At 54.1% G+C, this 25453-nt stretch overlaps 4 protein-coding genes across 8 annotated transcripts in view; 2 read left to right on the top strand and 2 right to left on the bottom strand.

Annotated features, from left to right (window-relative positions):
• Positions 1-1149: 1149 nt before the first annotated feature.
• On the bottom strand, positions 1150-16091 carry KPNA6 (karyopherin subunit alpha 6). 2 transcript variants are annotated; one of them, XM_042834007.1, is made up of 14 exons: positions 16025-16091; positions 10178-10311; positions 9400-9495; positions 9017-9116; positions 8648-8742; positions 7504-7635; positions 7200-7288; positions 6133-6232; positions 5117-5280; positions 4548-4626; positions 4051-4176; positions 3332-3459; positions 2785-2963; positions 1150-1799 (listed from the first exon to the last, which is right to left on the bottom strand). In XM_042834007.1, exons 1-14 carry the CDS (start codon positions 16026-16028, stop codon positions 1615-1617), a joined length of 1611 nt encoding a protein of 536 aa, XP_042689941.1. In that variant the 5' UTR covers positions 16029-16091; the 3' UTR covers positions 1150-1614. The 2 variants fall into 2 exon arrangements, with proteins under 2 accessions (XP_042689941.1, XP_042689940.1); XM_042834006.1 differs by lacking the exon at positions 16025-16091 and adding an exon at positions 10446-11986.
• A 1163-nt stretch (positions 16092-17254) lies between these two features.
• Positions 17255-18740, top strand: TSSK3 (testis specific serine kinase 3). The gene is made up of 2 exons (XM_042834056.1): positions 17255-17675; positions 18039-18740. The coding sequence occupies exons 1-2, from the start codon at positions 17531-17533 to the stop codon at positions 18698-18700; spliced, it is 807 nt and encodes a 268-aa protein (XP_042689990.1). The 5' UTR covers positions 17255-17530; the 3' UTR covers positions 18701-18740.
• Positions 18741-19047: 307 nt separating this feature from the next.
• Positions 19048-25323, bottom strand: BSDC1 (BSD domain containing 1). Its single transcript, XM_042834004.1, has 11 exons — positions 25277-25323; positions 25087-25147; positions 24538-24654; positions 23883-24050; positions 23721-23775; positions 22986-23101; positions 22627-22695; positions 22366-22447; positions 21640-22173; positions 21135-21238; positions 19048-20843 (listed from the first exon to the last, which is right to left on the bottom strand). The coding sequence occupies exons 1-11, from the start codon at positions 25285-25287 to the stop codon at positions 20811-20813; spliced, it is 1350 nt and encodes a 449-aa protein (XP_042689938.1). The 5' UTR covers positions 25288-25323; the 3' UTR covers positions 19048-20810.
• ZBTB8B (zinc finger and BTB domain containing 8B) overlaps positions 24459-25453 on the top strand; it is a 7772-nt gene continuing 6777 nt past the window's right edge. The window contains exon 1 of one of the 4 annotated variants that reach the window (XM_042834003.1): positions 24459-24479. The gene's annotated coding sequence lies outside the window, so the exon portion shown is untranslated. Of the gene's footprint in view, positions 24480-25342; positions 25421-25453 lie in introns of those variants that run through there. The other 3 variants (XM_042834000.1, XM_042834001.1, XM_042834002.1) reach the window with 3 other exon arrangements.

Below are 25453 nucleotides of genomic sequence, written 5' to 3'. Positions count from 1 at the left end.
CCGCACCCCCCGCCGGCCCCGCCGCCCCGCGCTGAAGGAAGCGGCTCCGGCCCGGGCCTCACAGCGTGCGCTCATCGCGCAGGCGCCGCCCCGCGCCGCCAACCAATCGGCGACGAGGAGCCGCAGGGGCTGCCGGGAGACGGCGGAGAGAAGCGGCAAGCACCGCGAGACTACAACTCCCGGCGTGCCCCGCGAGAGCCACTCTCACCCCCCCGTCGCACTACAGCTCCCGGCGTGCCCCGCGCGCGGCCCGCGCGGGAACTCGCCGCCCTCACGGCTCCGCGCCCGCCCCGCGCTGCCCGCCCTCTCCACACACGGCTCCGGCACAGCGCGCTCATCTGCACATAAGTTTTTATTCGTTCAACAGTCACGGACTCAGCAAACCCAACGCGGGGCGAGGGGCACGCAGGCCCGGCCCACCCCTCCCGGCCTCAGCCCCGCGGCTGTGAGGAGCAAACCTTGGCGCCCAGCAGAGCGGTCGAAGAGCTACGTGTACAGTACGTGAGTGAACGGGAGAAGCAGCAGGACGACGAGGGAGCGAGCTCGGGGTCGTTTCCAGGCACACCTGCCTCACAGTGTTCTATTTACATAAGTTACAGAAATTTTATATATAGTTTTCTCTGGAGCCCAATTAGACAAATAGCTACCTATATATAATATAAAAAATACAGAGATTTGATTCTTTTCTCGAAGGAAAATGTACATGTTCCGACTGTGAGCAGGAGGTAAACCTGGAGCCCCAGGCGCCGTGCTGCTGAGCTCGCCCTGCACGCAGCACAGCACCCGAAACGCAGCCCTGGGGAGGATTCAAGTAAAGATGAAGATGGGTTCCACCATTTCAGCAGTCCTGCAGCTTCCATCAGTAGCAATGCAAAGCCTGTGCCGTGGCAGCTGTGCTTCCTGTTCCAGGACCACCCCAGCATCCCGCCCTCTTCGCAGTGACCAGCTTTGGGGTTTGTTGCTTTTTATCCTTGTAAATACTACCAGCAGTTCTTCGGGAAAAAAAAAATCCGGACACGGGGAAGGACCCTTCCCCCAGAAGCCTCTCGCTTCTTTGTCCATTTACAGCATGTTTGGGGGAACTCAGGCCAGCTCTGACAGGACTGTCCGCTGCAAGAGGAGCGCAGAAAGGCCAGGGCTAAACTCTGCTCTTGGCAAATTAGAGTCTTTAATAAGAGTAACATGTGCAAAAAAATTAAATAGATCAACCCAGGTTTCCAGAATTATTCTTGTCAGAATACTCACTTTCTATTTCTGTTCTTACCCAACCCAACGCTGAAATCTCAATTAAGTACCCGAGGTAAGAAGTGACATTTGGGAGAGATCACCACAAAGAAAAAAAACCCAAGAGGTGCAATCTGTTACCTCAGTGTCCTTCCTCCACCCAGATGCCTGCTTTAAAGACACGTATGCAGCAGCAAAAAGAAAAAAACGTGCAAGACATCCCATTTTCTTCATGAGGATAAAGCACTCTGTCTAGTTGTTTGAAGGAAGAATTGTTTCCTAACAGGTGGAGTGAGTGTTCAGCCTTCCATGTGCGAGAAGGAATGGGACAATCAGCTTCTCCCAGTTGCTTTCTGGCAAATCTGTGGTGGTCTTTTTGCCTGGGGCACATTATAGCTGGAAGCCTTCCATAGGGGCTTCAGGTTGCTGGAAGATGAATTGCTGCTGGTTCTCATCTACCTGGGGAGCTAAAGCAGAGTCATCCTCTACTCCAAAGTAGTGCTCAATCAGGTCGAAGGCTTTCTGGTAGATCTCTTGGTTCTCGTGGCTCTGCAGGAACTCTATCTTATCCAAGCCTTAGAAAAGACAAAAGTGGAACATGAGAAACAGGAGACCCTAACGTTCAAGCTGTCCCAATCCATGCTCCACCCTTTCCCTGTTTATTGCTTGTCTGTGTTACACAAGCCTTTTGTGAGCAGCACTGACAGCTAAAGCTAACTATTCCCGTTTCTCCACAGCTGCCTGTGGATTCTATCTGTATCAGCAACCATTCATCTTTCCAGTTGCAGGTTTAGCTAATGCAGTTAAGCAGGAAGTCTCCAGCAAAGCACTGCGAGCACTGAACTGGCCAGTGAAATTTCTACCACTGGCTGTGAGCAGCTCTGCAGCTGCAGGAAGCAGGGCCTGTCCCAGTAGCCTCCAGCAGAAGGGCAGCAACAGCTTTAGCTGTCCTAATTAAATCCAGTGCTGAACAGAAAGAATCCAAGCACGACGTACTCAGGAATTTCAAGAATTATTCTTACTGGAGGAACCAGGACACACAGCAAAACAGGCAGTGAGAGGGCAAGGAAAAAAAAAAAAAGGAAAAAAGCCACTGCCAGTATAAAGGGCATTTCAGACCAAAATAGGAACTGTTCCTCAAAGCATTAGGAACAGGACAAAGCCACCAAATTAGGTCTCTCCAGGGAAAAGCTAAGTCTCTCTGGATTTCCATCATGCGTTTGCAGTGCACAGCTGGGGACAATTAGAGAAATCAAAGATCCATGAAGTGGGTCTCACTCATCTCATTACTTTGATTAATATTCCTAACAGCGAGAGCCACAATTATCAGGCTGGCCTCTAAGTCTAGGAAACCTGGATCACAAGTACAACAGTCTTTGCTCCCTGACATTATTTATGCTGCATCACAACATTCTAAAGACAGCGTGATCTACTGCTGGAACAAACAGCAGCAGGTTTGGGGCACACCCAGCCACTCCAACCATCAGAAAAGCGAACAGAACTAGCAGACACCTCCCAACATATTGTACTGTTTTCAAAGTCAGCGGCACCCGAACCTACCGTAAGCCTCCTCTATCATGCTGCAGTACGGGTTGATGCCCGTCCCGCTCTGGTTGGCCTCCTGCTCTCCCAGCCTCAGGATGTTCTCCAGGCCATTCAATGCCACCTGAACGATCTTGGAGTCCATGACGGTAAGGAGGTCACAAAGAGGCTTGATGCAACCCAGGTTGACCAGGTATCTAAAAGAGGTGACCAGGAGCACACGTTCACCTTTCAGGACAGCAGGCACCACCACTGCTCAGTTACAAAGAGCAGGACAAGTGGTTCAAGCTGAAAGAAATCTCTCAATTTTTATATTTTGCTGTCTTACAAGGTTATTCATCTATTTATTAATATATACCCCTCCCACCCCATTTTTTTCCTTCTGATTTTAAGGTAGCTCCTGACATCCAGGTGATAATGAAATTACGAGCAGCGAGGATCTAATTGGCCTGGCATGCATGTTAGGCACTCTCCCTGGGGTTCCCCAAATTAGTTCCTCACCACTTCAGCAGTTCCTACAAAGGAAATGTCTGAATGCTGGCAGCTCTCAGAGCTGCAGGGGTACCTGATCTGCTCAGGAGTTCCTCCTGACGTTGCGTTTGTGATTGCCCACGCCGCCTCCTTCCTTGTACGGAATTCTGCTTTCTGCAAGATTTCTATCAGCACAGGGAAGATGTTTGCATCTATGACTGCCTGAGGAGAGAGAACAGCCAGTAGCGTTTGAAGGGCAGCACGGTTTCTAAAAAGGCTGTTAAGCACCTGAAATCAAGCTCTGCTTCCATTTCCAATTCAGAAAGTCCTTCCCAAGCCACTACCTTCAGCCATTGCTCCAATCCATCCCCCAGCCAACCCCATTCACACAAGGCAATCGAGTGGGGACCAGCTCACAGATGATCCCTATTGCTGCATCAATACTGCAGGAATGCTTTCATCATTTATCTGCCTTTGTACATCGGCCATTAAAAGGATAATTAAAACTCAACAAGCTAAAGCCTTTCAAGGGGATACTCCTGAGGAGGGAGAAATGGGGGCTGCATCTCTTTTCCAGTGATCCAACCCACACACTCACACCAGCCCAGCCTCTGTAGGTACAATTAGCTTTTTTTTTTTAGCTCCTTTGGCAAATGGACAGAAACAGCCAGTCTGCAATAAGTCAGATTAAGAATGCACAAGAAGCTGCCACAAAGCATCAGATAAGGGAAAAACCAAAGAGATCTCATTATTAATGCTGAGCATGGAATCTAGGATTATTATAAGGGACCCAGGGAAGACTCAAAGCTGTACCTGTATTTGTGCTCTGTTTCCTGCTGTGATGTTAGATATGGTCCAGCAGGCTTCTTTCCTGATGGACTCCTTGGGACTACTTAATAAATGAAGGAGGCAAGGCAGGGCTGAGCAGTTCAGAATCACCTTTTTAAAAAGAAATCAGGAGTTAGGCCACCTGTGTCAGGTAGAGAGCAAAATACTTTGCTTTCACACAGTGGATATGCTGCGTGGGCACTGCCTTTCTCTCCCCAACCTTTTAAGAAGAGGGAAGGAAAGGCAGCATTGTGCAATAAAGAAATGTATGCCACTCCATCTCTGTATCTCAAAACTACATTTTTCTTTGCACCCAAACTACGCCTTTGGAACAGCGAAACGCCGAGATGAGCAAATGTTCTGGGAACCTTGGCTGCAGGAACTCGCTGCACATACAGGAGGGACGCGCTGCCCAGCTTCCACAACAGCAGCGCCAGGAGCGCCGCTCCTTCTGCTGCCTCTGTAGGCCGCCCTGCCCTCACCTGGGTCTGGATGTCGTCTCCTGTCACGATGTTGCCGACCGCCCGCAGTGCTGGGGAGGCCACTTTGTAGTCGTTGTGCCTGCAGGAGGGATGGCGCAAGAACAAACGTCTCACCACCTGCCCGGCTGCTTTCAAGATCCACTCTCCAGCCCCCCGCCTGCATTATTCACTTTGGATTCCACCCCCAGCTCAAACCGAACTCACGATACAGGCAGTGTTATCCTTTACACCCCAACTTATCTTCAGGGTTATTACAGATCTCAATGTTTACATTCCACTCCTGAACAAAGACTGTGCCAACTGGCGCAGTGCTCAGTCCTCTCTTTACAGCCTAGTCCAACTATCAGCTTGAACCTCTGCTTGGTACACTCTTCCTAGGGAACAGATGCGTCTTCTCCAAGGCAACAACTGCAGTCTCCACCCACTTCAGACCCTCTCAGGTAACTGCTCCAGCAGTCAGCTAAGGACCTGGACCCCGCACCCACAAGGCAGGGAACACTCTGGTGCACTGTGATACGAACTCAGGCTCAGTCACCTGCAGGGCTGAGGCAGCAAGACAAGATACTTACATTAACAGCTCGACCAGTCGCCGACACACCCCCGAGTCAATAACTGCTTGAATTTTCTCATTGGGGCCATCTGACAAATAGGAAAGAGCCCAGCACGCGTCTGCCAGCAAGTCAGAGTCACTGTTGAATAACAGTCGGGACAACACTGGCAGGCAGGGAGATACCTGCAACAGAGCAGCGCACAAGGTCAGTCCTGCTGCACACCACCACAGCCACACCACCAGGCTGTGCTGGTCAGCAGGACAGCAGTGCTGCACATCACAGTTCCTTCTGAAATTCAGCAGCTCCTTTGGAGCGCAGACCCCTGATGAAGTGCTCCTAGGCGTGCTGCAGTTCAGGAGCTCCTCACATTTCTTATCTAAGAGCACTGCTCCTCCAACCCCCAAGCAGTTCAGCATTCAGAGCAGAAGCCATCAGAAGTGCGCTCACATTTACACGCAATTTAATGTTTTCCCCTTCCCTGTAGGCTTCCCAGCTTTGATGAGCACACTTTCAATTGAAAGAAAGGAAACAGAACAAAAGCACACACTGATCTTAAATTATTTCAGTTCTACAAAAAAAAAAAAAAAAAAAAAAAGATGGACCTGAAGAGCCAGCAGAATCTTTTGCTGGTGCCACTGAAGCACCATGAAAGGGGGAAGCTGATACGTAGTTACAGAGGCCTTACAGCAGCTTGGCATCTCAGAATTGAATTTCCAGTCACAATTTGAGCAAAGCTGCAAACTTCCAGGGTTCATGATAAGAAGGGAAGCTCACAGCACGTGCTGCTTGTTTGGAAGATCAGATTGCCCCTCACCTGGGTAAGGGCTGCCAACAGAGCCATGCATACAGGCTGGCAGAATATTAAACAGGCACTCAAACATCTGCTGAATGGCAAGATCAACCTCAGCAGGAAGAACCTCACCCTGCTCCCTCCCAGAACACCTTGCAGAAGTCCAACGGCCAAAAATAACTTAGACAAACATCTTGACTGGGTGCCTCCCCTCCCCATCTGCCAGCAAGGCATTTACTCTCACCTTATCAAACTCAGGTGGTGGACTCTTTCCTCTGCACAAGTTTGACAAGGCCCAAACAGCATTCCGTGTCATTGTCAACCTGGTGGACTTTGTAAGGAGCCTGAAGAGACAAGTACCATGAATTATATCCTCAGCACAGAGCACAAGTTAGTGGAAATAGACAAAGGAAACAAAACAAGAGAGAAAAAGCCTAACAATTGTAAGGAAGTCAATCCACTGTTCCATTTGCCACACTGTTTGTCACCTGAGGCTCTCAATAAGCACGAAGAGAGGTGAAATACAACTGCTCCTAGAACAAACAGCTCGTTTCCTAAAGCTCAGTGACACAGAACAGGAAGGCAAACTGCGTTAGATAGGTTGCAGAAGGAAATGCAAGACAATCAAATGCAGTTCCACACTCAAATTCAGCCCAGACACTCACACCCCAATCTGTCAGGTGGTTCTCGGTGACCAACTGACACCAACTGCTGTCCCTCTGCTCTGCGGTGAAGAGAGCGCAGCCCGTGGGCTAGGAAAGGCTCAGGCAACTACTGCCCAAAAGGGGCTGACAGAAGCACAAGTGAGCAAACCAGAGCATTCGTGGCAAAGCATCATTTTGCCAAGGATGAGCAGCTATAAGCAATTATTCCCAGAGCAGTGAGAGCACACGCAGCAGCCGCATCTTCTGCCTGTGGTGAGCGTGTTCCACACCTGCAGACCTGCTCCCTTTCCTCAGTGCTACAGAATTCCACTCAGACCAGCACGTGAAATCCACAGCACGAGCACAGAGCAGGCAGTTTGAGGGACGCAGGGAAACAGGAAGCCCTGTGACTTCAGAGAGGCAAGCACACTGCAGCAGCACCCACTTCAGATTCAGAGCAGTGTAAAGGTTTGTGAGAAGGCATGTTATCTACCAAGTCCCACTATCAATCATATGCTTGTCTGAACTGCCAGTTTATCATCCGGTACCAATAGTTCGATTCCCATCATCACATTTCTAGGGAATCCATTTGCCCAGCTCAAATATTGCTCTGCTGCATACAATGGGACTTCGAGAACTGTACTGGCAAGTATTCATGGCTACTCACATTAACAAGGGAGGAAGGATAGCGCAGTTAAGGACATAATCTCTACACACAGAGCTGTCTCCAGCAATGTTCCCCAATGCCCAGACAGCCTGAAAGGAAATAGCAACAGTTTTAGCATTCACACAGTTCCTGAACAGAGGAAGAAAAAGGTGGTTGCTAAGAAAGCACTTTCCTGGAACTCCCAGAAAAAGGCCCTCCAGTTCACAGGCTGCAGCCAGCTGCCAGACCAGCCACTCATTTTGAACACTGAGCCTCAGTCACGTGTGGTTCTTCCCCCAACCCCAAAGTGAGAAGTGAGCCTTACCTGCTCCTGAACATCCTCAAAGTCAGAGTTTAACAGCTCTATAAAGATAGGAACTGCCCCGGCCTCAATTACTATTTTTGTCTGCTGGGAAGTTCCTGATGCAATATTCGTCAGTGCCCACGCTGCCTCAAACTGAAAAAAGCAGAAATGAGGGGACGTGAATAAAGTAACCCAGATGTAGCAGGATCTGCCAGGAAGTCTCAGCACAAACTCTTCTATTGAAAAAGAAAGCATTCCCCAAATAAAACACCTCAGTACTCAAAGATTTTCTTGAGCAATTAGAAAACAACCATCTCTGCTAGACGCCTTCTCAGAGACCACAATTTCTCAAAGGATGACAGCAAAGCTACTGCTTGTTAAATGCCACTCACACCACATTATTTTGCTCGTATGACCATTTTCCAGCATGAAGAGTGAAGATGTACAGCCCAGAAATACACAGAATAACAAGTTTCATCTGTTCAGTGCAACCAGTTTCAGCACACCCTCATCCTGCTACTAGCAGGAAGATGCCTTGAGTTCAAGACCAGCTGAGCACCAAGGATCTACTTCTGCACTCGTGTCTTAATTAGAGCGCAGGCTTTCATTCACTTCCTGCAGGGAATTTCCTCACACTGCACGGCCCTGGGCCACACAGCAGATAGAAAAAACAAAGGCAGCTATCGACTCCGAGATCCAACTGCAGCCATGGAAGCACCTCTGGCCCCTCCAAGATAACTGTAGTTATTACCAAACTGGAAGGACGCTCAGGAGCCCCTCGCCCGTCCCTCTGCCCCACACAGGTCAGCACCACTGAAGCCATTTCCAACACTCACTGCCCCCAGCACCCGAGGGCTTTGCTCAAGCATCTGATTCCTGCACGTTTACTCCATGTCTGCCCACGTAAGAAACATCAGACACAGAAAAGCCACATTTCCCTCAGCTGCAACTGGAATGTAGCTTCTGCTTATTTTTGCCAGGATTCTTCCAAGAGCTCAATGGAGGCTAAATTATAACTGCCTTTTTTTTCCTTCCCCTTTCAAGCATTATCAGCAGCTTTACCGTGCATCACATCTGCACACTCTGGGTTCCAGTCATCACCCCCCTCCCACAGCAGCCCCAGGTTCGCACTGCTTTGCAGGCAGGGTTCAGCAGCCTCCTTTACCTGTAGTGTGCAATTCTCGCTTCTCTTCAGGAACTCCACAAATCTGTCCACCACTCCTTGAGTGTTTATCACTTCATCTATTGGAGGATTTGGCTCTGAAACAGCAACGCAAGATCAAAACAGTATACAGGTCTCATAGAGGTGAATGACAACATGTGCAGCTGTTGAGCTGAGTGGCCTCAGGCTGCACCGAGTGCAGTAGGTCAGTGCGCCAGAGGAGCCTTCAGTAAAATTCATCCAAACTTAATATTACAGCCTGCCTCAAACACAATGCTTGTTTTTTAATAAGCACAACGCTTCTGTACAACACGGCAAGCACACAAACATAAAAGGCTATGTCAGCCCCCGTGCTGGGGATGTTGTCTTTACCTTTAGAAAGTAACTTCCTGAATTTCTGTGTGGTTGCTAGCTGAAGATCAGGGTCGTCTGAGAAAAGCATCTCTACCATCTCTCTTGTGATCACTCCCTCCTTAAGGATGGAAAGGAAACAGAACAGCAGTTCCGTGTCACATTAAGCTTATTTCAGGTATCACAGTCAAGACAGCCTACCACAATTTTGTTCTTAGCTAGTAACCCAGGGATGTGCTATTAGAGATTAAGGCACACTGTCTGGTTCCTGGCACACTTCTCCAGTCGGTTGTAGTAATGTTTGCAACACACTCAACAGCAGGGAAACAAACAGGTGGAGGTTTGTCAGCTCCAAGCAGCCCACAGCACGAGGCCAGGTGTGACTGCAGGGAAAGGCGCCTTACCCCACACGTCGTGGAACTGACATAGGAGTCCATGAGGAGGCTGTCAAACATGGATGCATCTTCACTGATTAATTCCACGTTTCTTCTTTTGAAGAGCTGGCAGAGAACGGAGCACAGCAGTTATTAGAAAGCAGTGTTTGTTTAACAGTCTTCATAACTAGATGTCCCTGCTCCTCAAACGAGATACTGTCAGCTGTGACTAAGTGCAGTCATCAGTAACAGCTCTGCACAGTGAAGACCAGCTTGGCACACAAACCCTGATAATAAAGCATGCTAAGCCTCGCCCTCAGATACGCAAACGCCCAAGTCAGTGAAACACGGGCATATGCAAGTGCAGAATTTAGCCTAACAAGTTGGGAAAAGCAGGGAGAGGGCAGCTTGTAGGTGATGCAACCAGTCTGAGCCACACGCATCACCTGGGAATCACCTCTCACTGTCAGACTTCCAAGCAGAAAAAACCCAACAGCTCAGAGTCAAGAAATACATGCAGTGCACACTTCCACTTGTCTCGCTTCTTGGAGCAAGACCCCCATTTACTAATTAACAAAACCAAACCTTAAAACCAAGGATCTGTGAACAAAAACCTTTAGGGCCCCAAAGACAAAGTGCCTGGAGGGCTCTTGATGTGATCGTGTACAGAGGAAAAGAGATCTCAGGACAGAAATAACCAGGGCTGCCAACAAACCTTAATGCACAGATCCTTGAGTGCCCCGGTTAGGCAGCAGCGCAGCCTTGGCTGCATTAAGGCTGCACACCAACCACTCGAGGTGAGCCTCACCTGCTGCTCTCGTTTCTGTTTGCGCAGCTGAATTCCCTCCTCTTCTCTCCTCCGACGCATTTCCTCAGGATTGAGGGCTTTGTTCTTGTAGCACTTCATTCGATAGTTGTCCTTCGCAGGACTCGCCATGCTGTCTGTGAATGGAAGAAGAGGCCTCAGGCTCCTGGTCACTCTCCACTCCTCCACCCGCGCGTCCCTTCAAGCAGAGCAGGCAGGTGAAGCAGTGCCTCTAGAACACGTAGTGCTGAAGGAAGCAGCTCTGCCTTACAATGGCATCCTGACATCAGCTCCAATGATGTGCTGTTAAGACAAAAATACCGAGTTCACAGGAAGCAGAGCAGATTCACCGCTCTGAAAGGAACCTGGATCCAACTTCACAGCACTGATGCACACGGTCAACATGAAAAGCTTCTCCTCAAACAGCTTTGCCATCCTCAGGAGGCAACAGCCGAGCTCCAGTTTCCAGCAGAACCCATTTCCCTCGTATCCTCATGACACAACCACACCTGGACGCCTCCCCACACTCAGACAGCGACCGCAGCCAGATTGTCACTCAGTAGCTGTACTAACTGCAGTGCTTTGGAGCAGGCTGTGAGAGCACCAAAACACAAAAACACACACATGGCAGAAATCCAACAGCGTGCAGTAAATAGAGGTCTTTATCTTACAGTTCCAGTTAAAAACACTGCAGAAAGATTAGCTGTACGTATCATAGGCTGTGTTTGTCCTGCCAGATGACTGCGAGCGTTCAGCACCTGACCTACTTCTGCTGCTCCGTATCTGCCTCAGGCAGAACTGCAGCTTCACTGCTGGCACACCTGCCTCCTGCCCAGGGCAGTGACACCAACCAGCACCGAGCAGCACCAGCCAGCAGAGACCAGCCAGCAGCAACCCGAGCACACAGACATCAACTCCTCAGCCCCGTCCGGCTGCACTCCCGTTTTGAGCACAGAGCTTCCCAAACACTCCCCTCTCCCATTCATGAGGAAGGCTGTTTGACCTCAGTTCCACACCCTGCACAGGACAGGAAGGAAGCAATGATAACCCACAGCAAACTGCCAATTAACCCCGAGACCAAATTACTCCTCTCTGACCGTCAGCTGGACCTCAGTATCTTTATTTTCTTCCACCTGTCCTCAGCTGCTGCAAGAAATACCTGTGAAAGTCTGTGGCCCTACGTCATTAACATCTCCTTCGAATTTTAAGCACCAGAGCCACTGCTTACAGGAAGTCCAAGTCTGCCTTATCAGCTGCCTCCAGCCAGGCTGGAACCCTCCCAACATCAGCTTGGGATGCCGTGGGCCTCACTGCCCTACGGGAGCACCCACAGCACTGGAGAAAGGCAATTCCAGGTGCAAACACCCAGCCTTCACTGCTGCTGAGAGAAGAGGCAACTGGAAGAATTCCTACATCAGCATAAGAGGAAACACTTTCAGGAGGTTTTCAAGAATTGGAGACACTGAACATCAAGGAAAAAACCCTTCTCTTTTCACAGGACTTGTTTTTTAAGAGAGCATCCCCTTCCCTAGCTAAAATACCAAGGACACTCCTGTGAGAAACAGCGGATAAAGAAAAAACCGCCGCAAATCAAGATCCTCTGGTCAGCGCAGCAAATGCACACAACAGCGGATAGCTTGACTTGGAAAAGGCTGCAACTTAACCCTAATAAAGACAAATTTCCTAATTCCCTTTGGAAGGCAAGGTCTACAATGAAAAGGTAGTTTTTAAGAAAAGGAGGAGCAAAAAGCGATTCAGAGGCTTCGCACGGCGCAGGTGATGCAGACAGGCCACGCAAACCTGGTGCCACGGCAGCTCAGCAGCCCATAGCAGCACAGCTGAGGCTGTGGGCTCAGAGCTGCACGGCCGACTTCCAGGCTTTGGGTTTCAGCAGCGTTCAAAGCCACCTGAAACTGCACGGAAAGCCAAAGGCCCCAGCCAGCCCAAGGAGGATCTTTGCACGCCAGCTGTACGGCTGCCGCGCACCAGCACGCAGCACCTCGTGGGCTCTTGGTTCTCCTTATCTTGCACACATTTCTCTCTTCAGGTTCTTCCCATTGACTTTTTCCAGCCCACCATCTATCTCACTACTCTGACAGTGTCAAAACAACAGTTTGTTACAATACATTCCATTTCTATGGCAACTCATGAATGCCACAGATGCAAGATTGTGACTTTGCTGTGAGCTCAGCAGATGCTGTAGGCACCAGACTGCAAAGCAAAGTGCAAACACACGAAACAAAACACACAGCAGCGCACCAAGCACGATCCAGTTCTTTACTTGTAGTATTTGTGCATCCTCTACACCTGCAGTCAGGCTTCTGCAGTGTTACCTATTGACTCAAGCCCTCCCAATGCGAATACCCACACAGCGATGCCACCGAATCACAGTGGCAGAATAATTGGGATTTTCTGATTAGGAAAAGCAATCACCCGCTCATTTCCGTGTGACACCAACAATTCTCAAGCCACGTATTTCCACTGTGTGACTTCATATACAAAATGTTGCTCTGAGAAATTTCTCCTTTTACAGAAAAGCTCCTGGTTAAGGTGGCTGTGGTGGCTCCTTAAAGTATGTTTCTGTTAGCTGCATTTAGGCAGCCAATCAAACCAGTATGATTACACCACACCTCTCCTAGGGAAGGTTTTTCTCTAAGAGCCAACAAAGCCCTGCCTTAAATCCAGATAGTATCAGCCCACGCCCTGAGTTACAGAACTGTTCTGATGCCATTCCAGGAGAGGTCCTGGCTCTGCTGTACCTGCAGCACTCGGCAGCAGCTCAGCACAAAGCTGCTCCTCCCGCAGCACCGGGGCTGCAGCCCCACCAGAGCGACCTGCGGAGCCCCTCCAGCTGGGCTGCAGCACGCAGGCTGCGCTGCAGACAAACCCCTGTGGCAGAGCCTGCAGCTGCTCACTGCTCAGAACTCACCCAGCCGAGCCTCCCAGCATCGTCCCTTCACAGAAGCAGGATTTCCAGCCCCAGAACTGTGCAGGCAACAAGCTGAGCTCAAGCCTGCCTGACCAACAGCACTGCTGGACAAGTTCTGGGATCAAATCATTGATCAAAACCAGCACACTTAAATCAAAGCCGGGCTTTAATCAAGATAATTCATACTGGGAATGATTTCAAGTGTCCTGTGAGCTGAGAATTCCCTCACAGCCATTCCTCCTTACCACATACTGCACGATGAGAATGTGTTTATCACCTATGGGAGAAGGAAAAGCAGGATGGGAGTTGGACCAGGGATCAGCAGAGCACTCAGACTGCAAGCACCTGCGTGGAAGCCAAACACCAACCACAGCATTCAGCCACAAAGCAAATCCAGGGTCTCTACTGCCCCACCAACATTGTAACAGCTTCCTAGCATTACTGAATCAGAAACCCAACCTCACTTCTTTGCAGATGACCTTCCTCCCACCGCCCTGCACTACAGAAAGCATTCGCTTCAAAGAGTTTTTCAGCTGCTGATTAAAGCTCCCAGCTGAGTCACTGCAGGAACTCGTATGCCTAAATCAGGACTGGTGCTGCTGAGTCAGACTGAAGGGGCAGAACAGAAACAGTTACACTGAGATTTTACATGGCTTTTTTTTTTTTTTTTTTTTTTTTTTTTTTTTTTTAAGCTAAAACACCCTTAATGAGGGCAATCTTCTGCAGGCACCCATGACAGCTTCTGGTTCATGTGCTCACCTGCTGCAGGTGCTGAAGTTTGAGAAGCAACAGACAAAAGTTGTTCTGAACCTCGGATTTAATGCACTTTACATTACATTTTTCTTTAGTTGGTTCTTAAAGTGATGTTGAAGCAGTTGTTTTACACCACAGCATAAAGGTTCTGCAGAACAGCAGCTACAGACCTGGTACCTGACCAGGGGATTCCCTTCCAAGCTGCGTCCACAGCATTTTAATGATTTCAGCTGGCAAAGGAAAAAGCGAAGCCTAAATAATCTGTGCTCCTTGAATACAGGTTAAATGAAGTTAGCAGCAGCAAATACAGATAGCTGAACTGCCTGCACCCACTGCACAAGGTCAGCTCCCAACCGCCGCCAGACATCAGCCAAGAACACAAACTTGTTCTTGGGAGCTCGTTGTTTTGTCTCCCCGCAATTTTGATAGTTTTGCAGTGCAAAGGACACCGGGGGAGACCCACAAAACTGCTTAGGAGACGACAGAAAAGGAAGCTGAGAAGTTCTGCTTGTAGGAAGACAAGAAGTTCTGTAAGCAGTGCCATCAAACAAGCAGCAATGTGAGGCCGTTCCCCCGGCTGTGTCAGAGCTGCAGAACAGCCCCCCGGAGCAGCCTGCCCCGAGTTCTGCCCCACCGCACGTCCTCCCGTGTTTCTTACACTCAGCAGCACCCTTTCAGAGCGCTCCCAAACGCAGCGTGCAGCCGAGGCCAGGCACTCCGTGTGCAGCACAGCCTGTGCCAACCAAACACTTATGTGCACAGCTCGTGGCCGCCCGGCTCATCCCACTGCTTTGGCCACCGAGAGCAGCGATTCCAGCACGACTGGAATGCACAGAGCCCAGCGGCTGCGGGGGGAGGGAGCGGGAATCCTCTGGGGAAGGACTGGGGCTGCAGCATCTCTGACTTTCACCAGGCTGAGCCCAACTGTGGCAGCCCTTGGGCTCCGAGCCTGACTGCGTGAGACCCGCTTATGTTTCAGCTCCATCTCCTCCTCTTGTCCCTACGGTCCTGGAGCCAGGGATTGGCAGCTTTAGGCCCTCTCTGCACATCCCAGGGCCTTCAGCTCCCTAAGGAGCACACTGATGATGCGTGAGGGATAACAGCCTCCTGTCAGGGGGCAGAGAGCCCCTGTGACACTCCTTGCAATGAAGATTAACTTTGAGTCACCTCTAACCCGAGGCTGCAGCGTTACAGAGTCCTAAAGCCACTCGAAGCGGCCAAACACAGCAACATCCCAGAAGCTCAGCCGGCCCAGCAGAGCTCTGCAGCAGCTGCACCCAGCACTGAGCTCCATCGGTGCATTTCTCCAGACCTCACAAGCAGCACAGACCAGAAGCACAGTGCTGAAGGAAGGGGCACTTCAGCTCTGACACCGACCACCATTAACAGCGCAGCTCCCCTTCACAAAGTTCATGTTTGCTCGCCTCAACTCGAGCAAACAAAGCAAAGCAGCCAAATAACCAACGGGATCCGGGATCCATCGGCTGCGCGGGTCCGTTCAGCACAGCAGAGCGAACACACGCGGGCGTGCGAGCGCACGGCAACGGGAGGAGCGCCCAGAGCACAGCAGGGCCGGCAGCGCAGCCCCGCAGCTGGGGCCGTTCGCCGGGAACAGCGAGAACCCGAACTTCGTTCGTCTTAAAAGCGAGCGACGTTACACCGATAAAGAGAACGGCGTTGGGCGATCGCCGCCAGGAAGGCCGGCGGGACGGGACGAAGCCTTCAGAGCCGCCGCAGCGCTCACAGCCGCGCCCAGCCGAGAGATCCCGAACAACACCGAGCCGCCAACGGCCGGCCGAGAGACGGGAGCGGCGACACAGAGCCCAGCACCGCCCCGACCTCCGAGCGCGCGGAACGCAAACGGCTCCGGAGCCGCAAACCGACAGCGGCGGCCGCGCCCAACGGCTCCGCGCGGAAGCACGGCCCGCATCGCAGCCGCCCCGAGCGCCGAGAGAGGCCCGAGAGCGGCACGCGGCTCCGCGGAGCTCCGGCGGCTGCCGCCTCCGACGGTCGCGCTCGCGGCTGCCGCCCCCCGGCCCGCCGCCCCGGGATGACTCAGTGCGCGGCCCCGAGACAGGAGCGGCCGGCACCGCCCGCGTGCGGACGGCTCGGCCCCGGCTGGACGGCACCGCGGCTCCGAGCGCACGGCCCAGCCCCGCCGCCCTCACCCATCGCGGGTCCCCGGGCGGACGCTCCTCCGGCGGCGGCTCCGAGCGGCGGCGGCCACAATATGGCGGCGGGAGCAGGAGGGCGGGGAGCGGGCGCCCGACGGCGGCCGAGAGGAACCGCGCGGCGCCAAACGCGGAGGCCACGCCCCTTTCTTGCGGGGGGGCGGGGCGATGCGAGGGGGCGGGGCCGATCCTCGCCGCCCGCGTGCGGACCTTGTCGCCGTCCGCGTCCCCCGAGCGCCGTCCCCTCCCGACCCCCGCTCTCGTCAGCCCCAACCGGAGCTCACAGCCCCATCCCCGGAGCTAACCCTTCCCCGTTACCCGTCCCCAGGCCGCCCTCCCGGCCTCGCTGAGCCGGGAGCGGGCGGCCCCGGGACCCCAGGGCAGCCGTTGGGGGCGAACAGCCGCACCGCCACGCGCGGCTCGGTGACTCAGAGAGGACAGCAGGCACGGAAACGCTGTAGGATGTCCTTTCTTTACAAAGTGCATAAAGGATCCGCGTCCCTCGCTGCTCCCGGGCCGCGTGGCGCGGCGGCATCAGGTGCTGCGTGGCCGGCAGTTCCCTCCCATGGCAATGAAGACATCAACGGGGACGTGGGGCAGCGTCAGGCAGTGGTTCGCGGGGCATCGTCGCAGCTGTCTGCAGGGAGAGCGGGGTGAGCGCAGGGACAGCAGAGCACAGCGCGTAGCACCCGGGGAGCCCCGCCGGACCCTCACCTGCCCGCGGTCCATGCGGTGCCCACCCGCTGCTGTGTCTCCAACGCTGTGGCCGCTCTGCGACAATCGCCTGCCTCGATGGGGAACCTCCGGGCCCGCGGCGCTTCCTGGGAGCTCATGTCCGGGCCCGGCTGTCTGTGCGCGCGGAGAAGCGGCTGTCAGCGAGGTGAGCCGCGGCGCGGGGCCTGGCTGCGTTCCTCGCTGCGGCCGTGCCTCGCCCTCACGAGGCGAAGGAGCCCGGCCCGGTTGGGCTGCAGGCGCTGGAGCTGCCGAACTCAGCTCAGATGTGAGGCTGCAGTGGAAGGGAAGGAGCGCAGCCCGGCACAGAGCTCGTGGCACGGCCCTGGGCTCCCCTCCCTGCTGCAGCAAAGCGTTCTCTGACCGCCGGCTCTGAAAGCCTTTCTGCCTCACCCCGATCCGCCCCGAGGAAAGTGGGAGAGGAACACGTGGGGCCCCCGGCAGCCCCCCGCCCCGCGCTCCTCCATGCCATGAGCTCCCTACTCACGGTGCCCACTGAGCTCAGCGCAGCCTGATCCCCCCCTGCCTGGTAGAGCGGTCGCCCACCTGGATCACATCTGTCATCTGGGATTCACGCAGCATCAGCTGCATCACAATAGCACGCCCAGGCCACAGGAGGTGCCTCGATGCCCCTTCCCACCAGGGCATGAGCAGGGCCTGGTGGCCCTACGCATGCCAACAGAGGGCACGGGGGTCCCCTGGCCACTGTGATGCTGTTGTCGAGTTGCTGGGGTAGACCTGAGATTGAACAGCCCCAGTGTGTGAGAGAACATGGAGGAGTTTTTGCTTACCAATGGCTACCAGCTTGGCAAAACCATTGGGGAGGGAGCTTACTCCAAAGTGAAGGAGGCCTTTTCCCATAAGCACCAGAAGAAAGTAGCAATTAAAATAATTGATAAGAGCGCAAGTCCAGAAGGTAAGAAGTAGCCTCAAAGAGCTTCCAGGCTGAGGCACCATCCCTCCTTGAAAGCTTTTCATTCCTGCCAGAAAGTGAGTTTCCCAAACTTTCCACCTAAGAGCAGACAGGGAAGGCAGGTGTTGAGGGCAGCGCAGAGCAGCCGGGGGGCCACAGCCCAGGGGGGGTTGGTTTGACCGGCTCCTCCAACTGCAGAGGCGGCCAAAAGCAGCAGAGCTCAGATCCCCTGCAGATAAGGGTCCTGCGAGGAGCCAGGCACCCACGGCACAACCTCCCCTCCTTCCCACCCTGTGGCTGCAGCCAGGCCAAGTGCCGGAGTTCAGCGACTCGGGAACTGACAGTGAATTTTCCTCCTCTTGGCAGAGTTCATTCAGAAATTCCTGCCCCGGGAGCTGCAGATCGTCGAGCGCTTGGACCACAAGAACATCATCCGCATGTACGAGGTGCTGGAGTCTGCAGAGGGGAAGATCTACCTGGTGATGGAGCTGGCCGAGGACGGGGACATGTTTGACTACGTGGCACACAAGGGCCCCCTGCCCGAGCACCGCGCCAGGGCGATCTTCCGCCAGCTGGTGGAGGCCATCCAGTACTGCCACAGCTGCGGGGTGGCTCACCGCGACCTCAAGTGCGAGAACGCGCTGCTGCAGGGCCAGACCGTGAAGCTGACGGACTTCAGCTTTGCCAAGCGGCTCCCTGCAGGCAGCCGGGAGCTGAGCCGCACCTTCTGCGGCAGCATGGCCTACGCGGCGCCCGAAGTGCTGCACGGAGTGCCTCACGACAGCCGCAAGGTCGACGTCTGGGGCTTGGGCGTCATCCTCTACGTCCTGCTGTGCGCCCAGCTGCCCTTCGACGACACCAACATCCCGCAGATGTTGTGCCAGCAGCAGAAAGGCGTCTCCCTGCCCAGGCACCTGCGGGTCTCCAGGTTGTGCCAGGACCTCCTGAAAAGGCTCCTGGAACCAGACATGGTCCTGCGGCCCTCGGTGGAGCGGCTCAGCAGGCACCCCTGGCTGTCCAGACCCTGAGAAGCGCTCGCCCCGCTCCCTCCCGCAGGGAGGAATTGCTTCCAGGATGCCAATAAACTCGGATGTCAGTGTTTCCCACTAATTCAGCCTCACGATTGCTGCCGGAGACGAGGTGTGTTTCACACCCGGCCATTTTTACCCGCTCCCTCACAGCCCCCGGCCTTCAGCAGCAGGGAACAGAGCAGACCAAGAGGATCCACCCCCATGTCCTCGTCCCCATCCCCCTCCCCACTAAGTAAACTTCCCTTGAGGTGAGGGGGAGGAAAGCAAATAGAAATTTAAAGCGGTTGATCCTCTGGAGGCAGCTGTCTCCAGCCCACAACAGGCAAAAGAAACGAGGACACAGGTGGCAACTGCTGAATTCTTTTAATTGCTGTTAACTGCAAGTCTGTAAAAGGTTTGGAGAAAGTCATTGTTACAAAACTACCAGCTGTTAGAATTGTTCCTGGTTTTTCACCCCAGCTAGAAAAGGCTCAGGGAGATGTGGAATAGTTCCAAACAGAGAATATTGCACAGACAACCAAATGGTTAATTTGACTAAAGAAAAGAGACACGCAAGGGCAGCGCAGCCCCAGAGCTCTGCATCCAGCCTGACTCACAGACCCAGGGAGCGCAGCGCTGAGCGCCTGCCCCGGCAGCAGCCCCACAGCAGGAACCGCCCCACGGCTGCCCGGCATTTGCTCACAACAGGTTTTTCTGCTGGAGCCAAACGCAGCCCACAGGTGAGGCTGTGCAGGTTGTAGAGGCTCTGCTGGACGCTCTGGGAGCTGAGCTGCATTCAGTCCCTGCTCCTCATGGGTTCTGCAGCACAAGCAGCTCTCATGTAAGGGCCTCAAGTCGGTGCTGCTGCCAACCCACACTCCCCAAACGTGGGGAGAACAATATCAAGTTTTCCAAGAGCACCTACACTAATGCAACTAGAAATGAGGAAACCACAGCTCAAATGAAGCAGCCAAGGAAGGGGCAGAAGAACAAAGGTAGCAGGTATGAAACCACCTCCCAAAAGGCCAAGCACAGCTCCGCCCCCTTAGGGAACCTCCTGTTCCTGACTTCCAGTGAGGAGCATCTCCTGACCTTAAGAGGGAGCTGCCCTGGAAAGGGGCGCTGGGGCTGAAGGAAGCATTGCAAGCAGTCGCAGGGGCTCAAGTGAAGGAAACCAAATGAGCAGAGGGCGGCCTGTGGCCCCGGGGCAGACAAAGGGGTGGCTGCAGCTCTGCTAAGGGCACCAGTGCAGCAGGGTGCTGCTCCAGGCTGACCCAAAGCACCGCCCACCCAGGAAGGGCTCAGGAAAGAGCAAGCCACAAGCACTCTGCTTGGAGAGTTTAATAGAAGTACACAAAACGCAGTAGAGAAAGGCAGTGCAGCTGTTTTAGCTGCAAAGAGCACAACATCAAGCCTTGGCTCTTAGAGGAGCCATTGCTCTTGCTGCAGGAGACAGGAGTTTCCATTAGAAGAAGCTTCCAAGACAAAAAGCCAGGCAGAAGCTAAGGGTTTGGCAGGGAGTTTAAGCTCCTTCCAGCGTGGCCCAGCTTCAGGCCAAAGCCAAAAGCCAACTGCTTTCCTTTGCAGCAGTGAGTGTGACAGCAGACAGGACACTTCTGCTGCAGTACCTCCAGCCCCAGCCGCTCCCCACAATGGGGGTGATGAGCCAGCAGCTCAGAGAGCAAGCAGGAGCAGCACCTGGGAACCTCTGAGCTGCTGCACACAGATTAAACACACACACACACACACACCATCACCCAACAGGCAGTCTGACAGCACCAAGCAATCCTGCCAGCTGCCCAAGTGCCCACTCAGCCCCTCACTGCATTGCATCTGCCTCCACCTGACGCTTTTGGGGCTGTCAGTTTTGGCCTCGCCACTCTCTCGGACCTCCTCAGAAGATGAGCTCCCCAGCAGCTTAAAGTGTACGAGCAAATTCCCACTTCTTCCCCCCTCCTCTGGGTCTGAAGGGGTCGTTTGAGATGCCCACAGGATTTAGCAGGAGTAAAACTCCTTCAGCCAGGAGCTGCAATCCCCAGCACAGTTACACACAAAGGAATAGCCGGTCCGTGATTTAATTCACATTCGATGGTGGAAATGAGCCTGTGATAAGCTGGAAGCCGTTGCTTTATTCCCAGTCTTCCCACTCTTCATCTTCCAGCTGCAAACAAGAATAACATCCCTCAATTGTTTCTGCAACTCAGCGGCCATCTGCTGAGAAATCCTCCTTCCCAGGGCACCTGAGCCTGCACAACCCCCAGCTCCACGTCCGGACAGCAGGGATCTGTTTGCTGAGCTCTCCCTGGGGAACACTCCTCCCTCGCTGAGCACATCTGGACGCCACCCTCTGCTCCAGCTAATCCTGATCCCCACGACCCTGCAGAGCTGAAATGTTGGCGCCCTCTGGGAGCAGAGCTCTCCTCCATCTGAGTGACTGCCAGCCCCAACTCACCTCCCCAGACACCTCCACCTTCGACAACGCCAGCTGCACCTCCTCTTCAGTCATATCCAAATCAAAGTCCTTCTCCCAGTCCTCGCTGATATCAGTGCTGGAACCTGGAACCACAAACACCACAGCTGAGCCACCCGGGCTGCATCTGCTCTCCAGGCACTCTGGCCAAAGCAAAAGCTGCTCTGCTCAGCAGACACTTTCAATTTCTTTTCTCTTCCCTCCATTATCACCAAAGCAAAGAACCCGGGCTTGGCTTTTCATATGTTCCAGACAGCAATTCAGGGAACAGCGGGCTGGGACAGAGATCTGCACAGCAGAAAATCTCTCCGTGGGTCAATTAGGATGTTACCTGGTCTTAATGTTTTGTCAAAAGGCCCAACTGACCCCATTATCTGCATGACCAGCATCAGAGCTCCAAGCCCAAGATTCTGCACCCTGCTTTCCATTCTGAGCCCCTTCCTCAAAAGCTGCCACACAGCAGGTTGCCAGGCTGGTCCACACCCACCTTTCTTGCCGTTGTTGGAAGGAGTGGACTTCCCACTGTCAGAGTTCAGCTCAAAGATCCGTAGATCTGCCGGTCCTTCCTCTTTCAGAGTCTCTGTCCTGCCTTGGGCTTTGCTCTCCACCTCTTTGGCCCCACTCACAGCCGGCTGCTCTGAGTGCGCTGCTGGCTGCTGCGCAGAGGGACGCCCCGGTTCGGGGGGCTTTGGCAGCGGGTTCTGCTCCTCTGAGGTGGCCTCCAGCAGCCTCTGGGAGAGCACTCTGTCCCCAGATGGCTGCACTCCAGTCTGTAGCTGCACGGCAGGCACAGAGGCAGGGTTTGCAATCTGAGTCACGAGGGAAACGCTCTCGCTGCTCTCAGAGGGGCTCCCCTCTGCTGGGGCCAGCTCAGGAGGGAGGATGGCCCAGCTTTCCTCCGAGGGTTCCTTGTGAACAGAGGGGTGGCTTCCCTCCAGGGCTGCAGGAGCAGATGCTTTCTCTGCTGCTTGTGGAAATTTCACGTTCGCACAAGGCAGGGGTGACATCCCCAAGAACTCCTCTGTAAGAAGGCAGAAGAGAAGCAAGAGATGTTTCAGCGAGTGCAGCAGCAACTGACAGCACAGCAGTTCTGGATAAAGCTGGGCCAGGAGCTGAACTGGTGGGAGCAAGGAGGAGCTGCCACCTTCTCTAACACAGAGTGCTGACGGCTGCACAAGGCTGCCCACAGAACCCCCTCCACCATCTAACCCACCTTCATCCTCTTCCCAGCCTGGCTCCTCTTGGTGAATGCTCTGCTCCGCGCGCTGCTTCAGGGCCTCCCTCCGGACTTCATCCTGCAGGGAACTCAGCATCAGCAGCTGCTCACGTCCTGGACCTTTCTTCCCCCAGGAACATCAGCAACGTCAGGGACACAGAAGGCAGCCAAGCCCTGCTCTTCCAGGAATGAACCTTCCACTCTTCAGCCTGCCCCAGCAGCGCTCTGCTGCAGTGCCACCCCCACCTGCCCACCCACCTGCTCCAGGCGATGCACTTTGTAGAAGTAGCGCTGCCAGAACTCCAAGTGGGAGACAGCCGCAGGGACCTGGAAACAGCACAGGAAGGGGAAGGTCACGAGCCTTTCAAGAACCACTGTAAGCTGCACAGGGCACCAGCCTCCCAGGCACACAGAGCTGGGACAAAGCGCGAGGTTCACACCAACAGGTGCCCAGACATCAGACAGCCAGAGAACTTCTGATCCGGGACCATGAAAAACAAGTGGGGGCAGAAATACGACGTGCAACTACAATCCTTTCTGCCACCAACTCCTCAGGGCTCAGGTGGGAATCATAACCCAGATCAGAACCTTCCTGCTACAGTAAGAAAGGCCGTTACCATTTTAGTGTAGAGAGCCCGGATGGAAGGGCTGGTTGCCAGCAGTTCTGCGATCTCCCCTTTCTTCTCTTCCAGGCTAAACTGGGAGAGCCAGGCTTCAAGAAGCTCAGCAGGGCCTGCACAGGACAAGAAGAGAGATAACAATCTTTGGCACAAAGTTTCAGGGAGTTTCTTTTGAAAGATGCTCCCGATGAGATGAGGTGAGCAATGGTCAGGCAAGGAAAGGCAGGAATACCACAAGACATGCAGCCCTGAGATGAGCACACCTTCCTGTGGCATCAAACCCCACACAAGCGGGAGGGGATTCACAAGCAGCGTGCAGTCGAAGCAGAGAAACCAGGGAAGGGAGGAATAGCATTTTCTAGCCAAAAGCAGCCAAGGCCTGGAGGGCTGCACGCACTCCCCCCCATCTGCCATACGCTGCCTGTTCCCAGAGGAAAGGAGCAGCACTGCTGCTCACAGCTGTGTGACAGATCCCAGCCTCAGGGGAGACCGAGACTCCGATCTCTGCGCCCACCTGTAGGACAGCAGCAGCTGCAGAAGCTGTTTAAACCAACCCAGAAAACTCGATCTAAGCTAGTCCTCAAGGCAACAGATGGGCCTGCTTCCCACCACAGTGCCCTTGCCTACACTCAGTCCACAGACCCCCTGCCGAAAGGTTCTGCACAGTTCAGGACAGCCTGCAGACCCCACACCAGGGCAGCTTTTTTCAGCAGAGCTGCCAGGGCTCCGTACCGTCAGGTTCGTTGCAGTAGGTGGCTGGGTCTGACTGGAGGCTGTAGAGGCGAGCCTGGAGGAGAGCACATAAGTGGAGGAGCATCAGTGGAGGGGAGTGCAGGACAGGCAAGAACAGCCTAGGATCAGCGCCGAGGGGAAGCCGAGAGCTGGGGCACTCACCTTCGCACTGTCATAGGGCTCTGTGGTACCCGTGGGTGTTGCCATCAGCGTTATGACATCGCAGTCGATGGTCTTGTCTGGTGAAGGAGCAAAAGTGTCTGAGATGACACCCAGGAAGTCAGAGATCCCCTTCCTCACCTTTTCAGTTGCACCAGAAGCTTCTGTCCTCTTGAAGAAAAACAGTGACACAGTGTAAGGAATGGTGCCTGAAGCAGGATTTCTCTCCCTCCAAAAACTGAGATGACTTGTGGCCAGGGCTGGGCAAAGGGTGTGCTGGCAGTCACTGTCCCCACGTGGTGGTGGGGCAGGCTGTCCTTCACAGTGGGTTGCTTGGAAACAGAGTCTGGGCTTTGAGAGGAAAGGGAGCCGGGCTCAGAGACTGGCACAGAAACAGCCGTGCAAAGGTCTGATGTCACACCATGGTGACGCTGCCAGTAACCTGCCTGCACAGCACATGGACAGCAAGAAAGCACTGCTAAGCTTCCCTCACTGATCCCCAAAGCTTCTTCATCATTACAGCGAGAAAATCCCACTCAGCACAAAATCTACAAGGGGAGGATTGTGTCCTCAGGGGCAGGAGGGATGTGCCAGCTGCAGGTATGTCTTATTCACCCCATTCTGCTTTCCACAGCAACAACTCAGCTCCAATACTCACTGCCAGTTTGTCCTTGACCACGCTGGCCGTAGCAGCGATCGTGCAGGCTGTATCATGCTGCACAACTTGAGTGAACTCAGCCAGGTCCCGTTTCATGAATTCTAAAGCTTCTGTGGACTGCAGGGAGACAACAAACAGACTGCCTAATCTTCTGGTCTCTCACAGAACTCTGGTAGCTCTGGGAACACCTCAAACACACAGAAACGAATTGCAAGGTGCCTTTACCCCGACCCGTGCAAGGGGAAAAACTGCAGTAATCAGAATAACAACGGGAAACAGCCATACACAAAACACATCAGTATTTTTTGAGTTAAAAGCTGAAAAACAAAAAACAGGAAAAGAAAAACGGGTGTGGAAAAGCCACGCAACGAGTCCTGTATAATTAACATCAGCAGCACCGTCACTCATCAGGACGCGATGCTGCGGACCCGCCCAGCTCCAGGAGCTGCCGATCCCGGCTCCCCCGCCTCCGCCGCCGCCGCCGCCTTCACCTCCCCCGCCGCCACCCCCCGCTCCCAGCCGTTCCCCGAGGCCTCGGGGCCGCTTTACCTTCTCCTTAACGGCCTGGTAACTCTGCTGCAGCCAGCTCCGCCACCAGCCCGCGTCCTCCCTGTCAGAGCACACGCACGTCAGCCGGCCCGACCCCAAGCCTCCCCGCTCCCGGCCCACTGGCGCCGTCCGTCCCGCCGCCCCCGAGGCCCGACCCCGCCCGGCCGCTCCGCCGTAACGCCGCGCTCACCCTTCCGCCATCTTGGCGGCGTGACGTCACCAATATTTACCGACCCCTCACCTCTCAGTCCCGCCTTCCGCGGAGGGGTGACTTCCGGCAGCGCCACTTCCTGCTTCCGGGAGGGCCCGGCGGGGCGGGGAGGTGAGCGGGGAGGTGAGCGGGGAGGTGAGCGGGGAGGTGAGCGGG

Source organism: Centrocercus urophasianus, unplaced genomic scaffold (genome assembly GCF_019232065.1).
Source record: "Centrocercus urophasianus isolate 14NV4802_14NV808 unplaced genomic scaffold, USGS_Curo_1.0 seq_43, whole genome shotgun sequence".
NCBI classification, from domain to species: Eukaryota; Metazoa; Chordata; class Aves; order Galliformes; family Phasianidae; genus Centrocercus; species Centrocercus urophasianus.
Note: the sequence above shows the minus strand (reverse complement) of the source record. Positions and strands in the feature narration are given on the sequence as shown.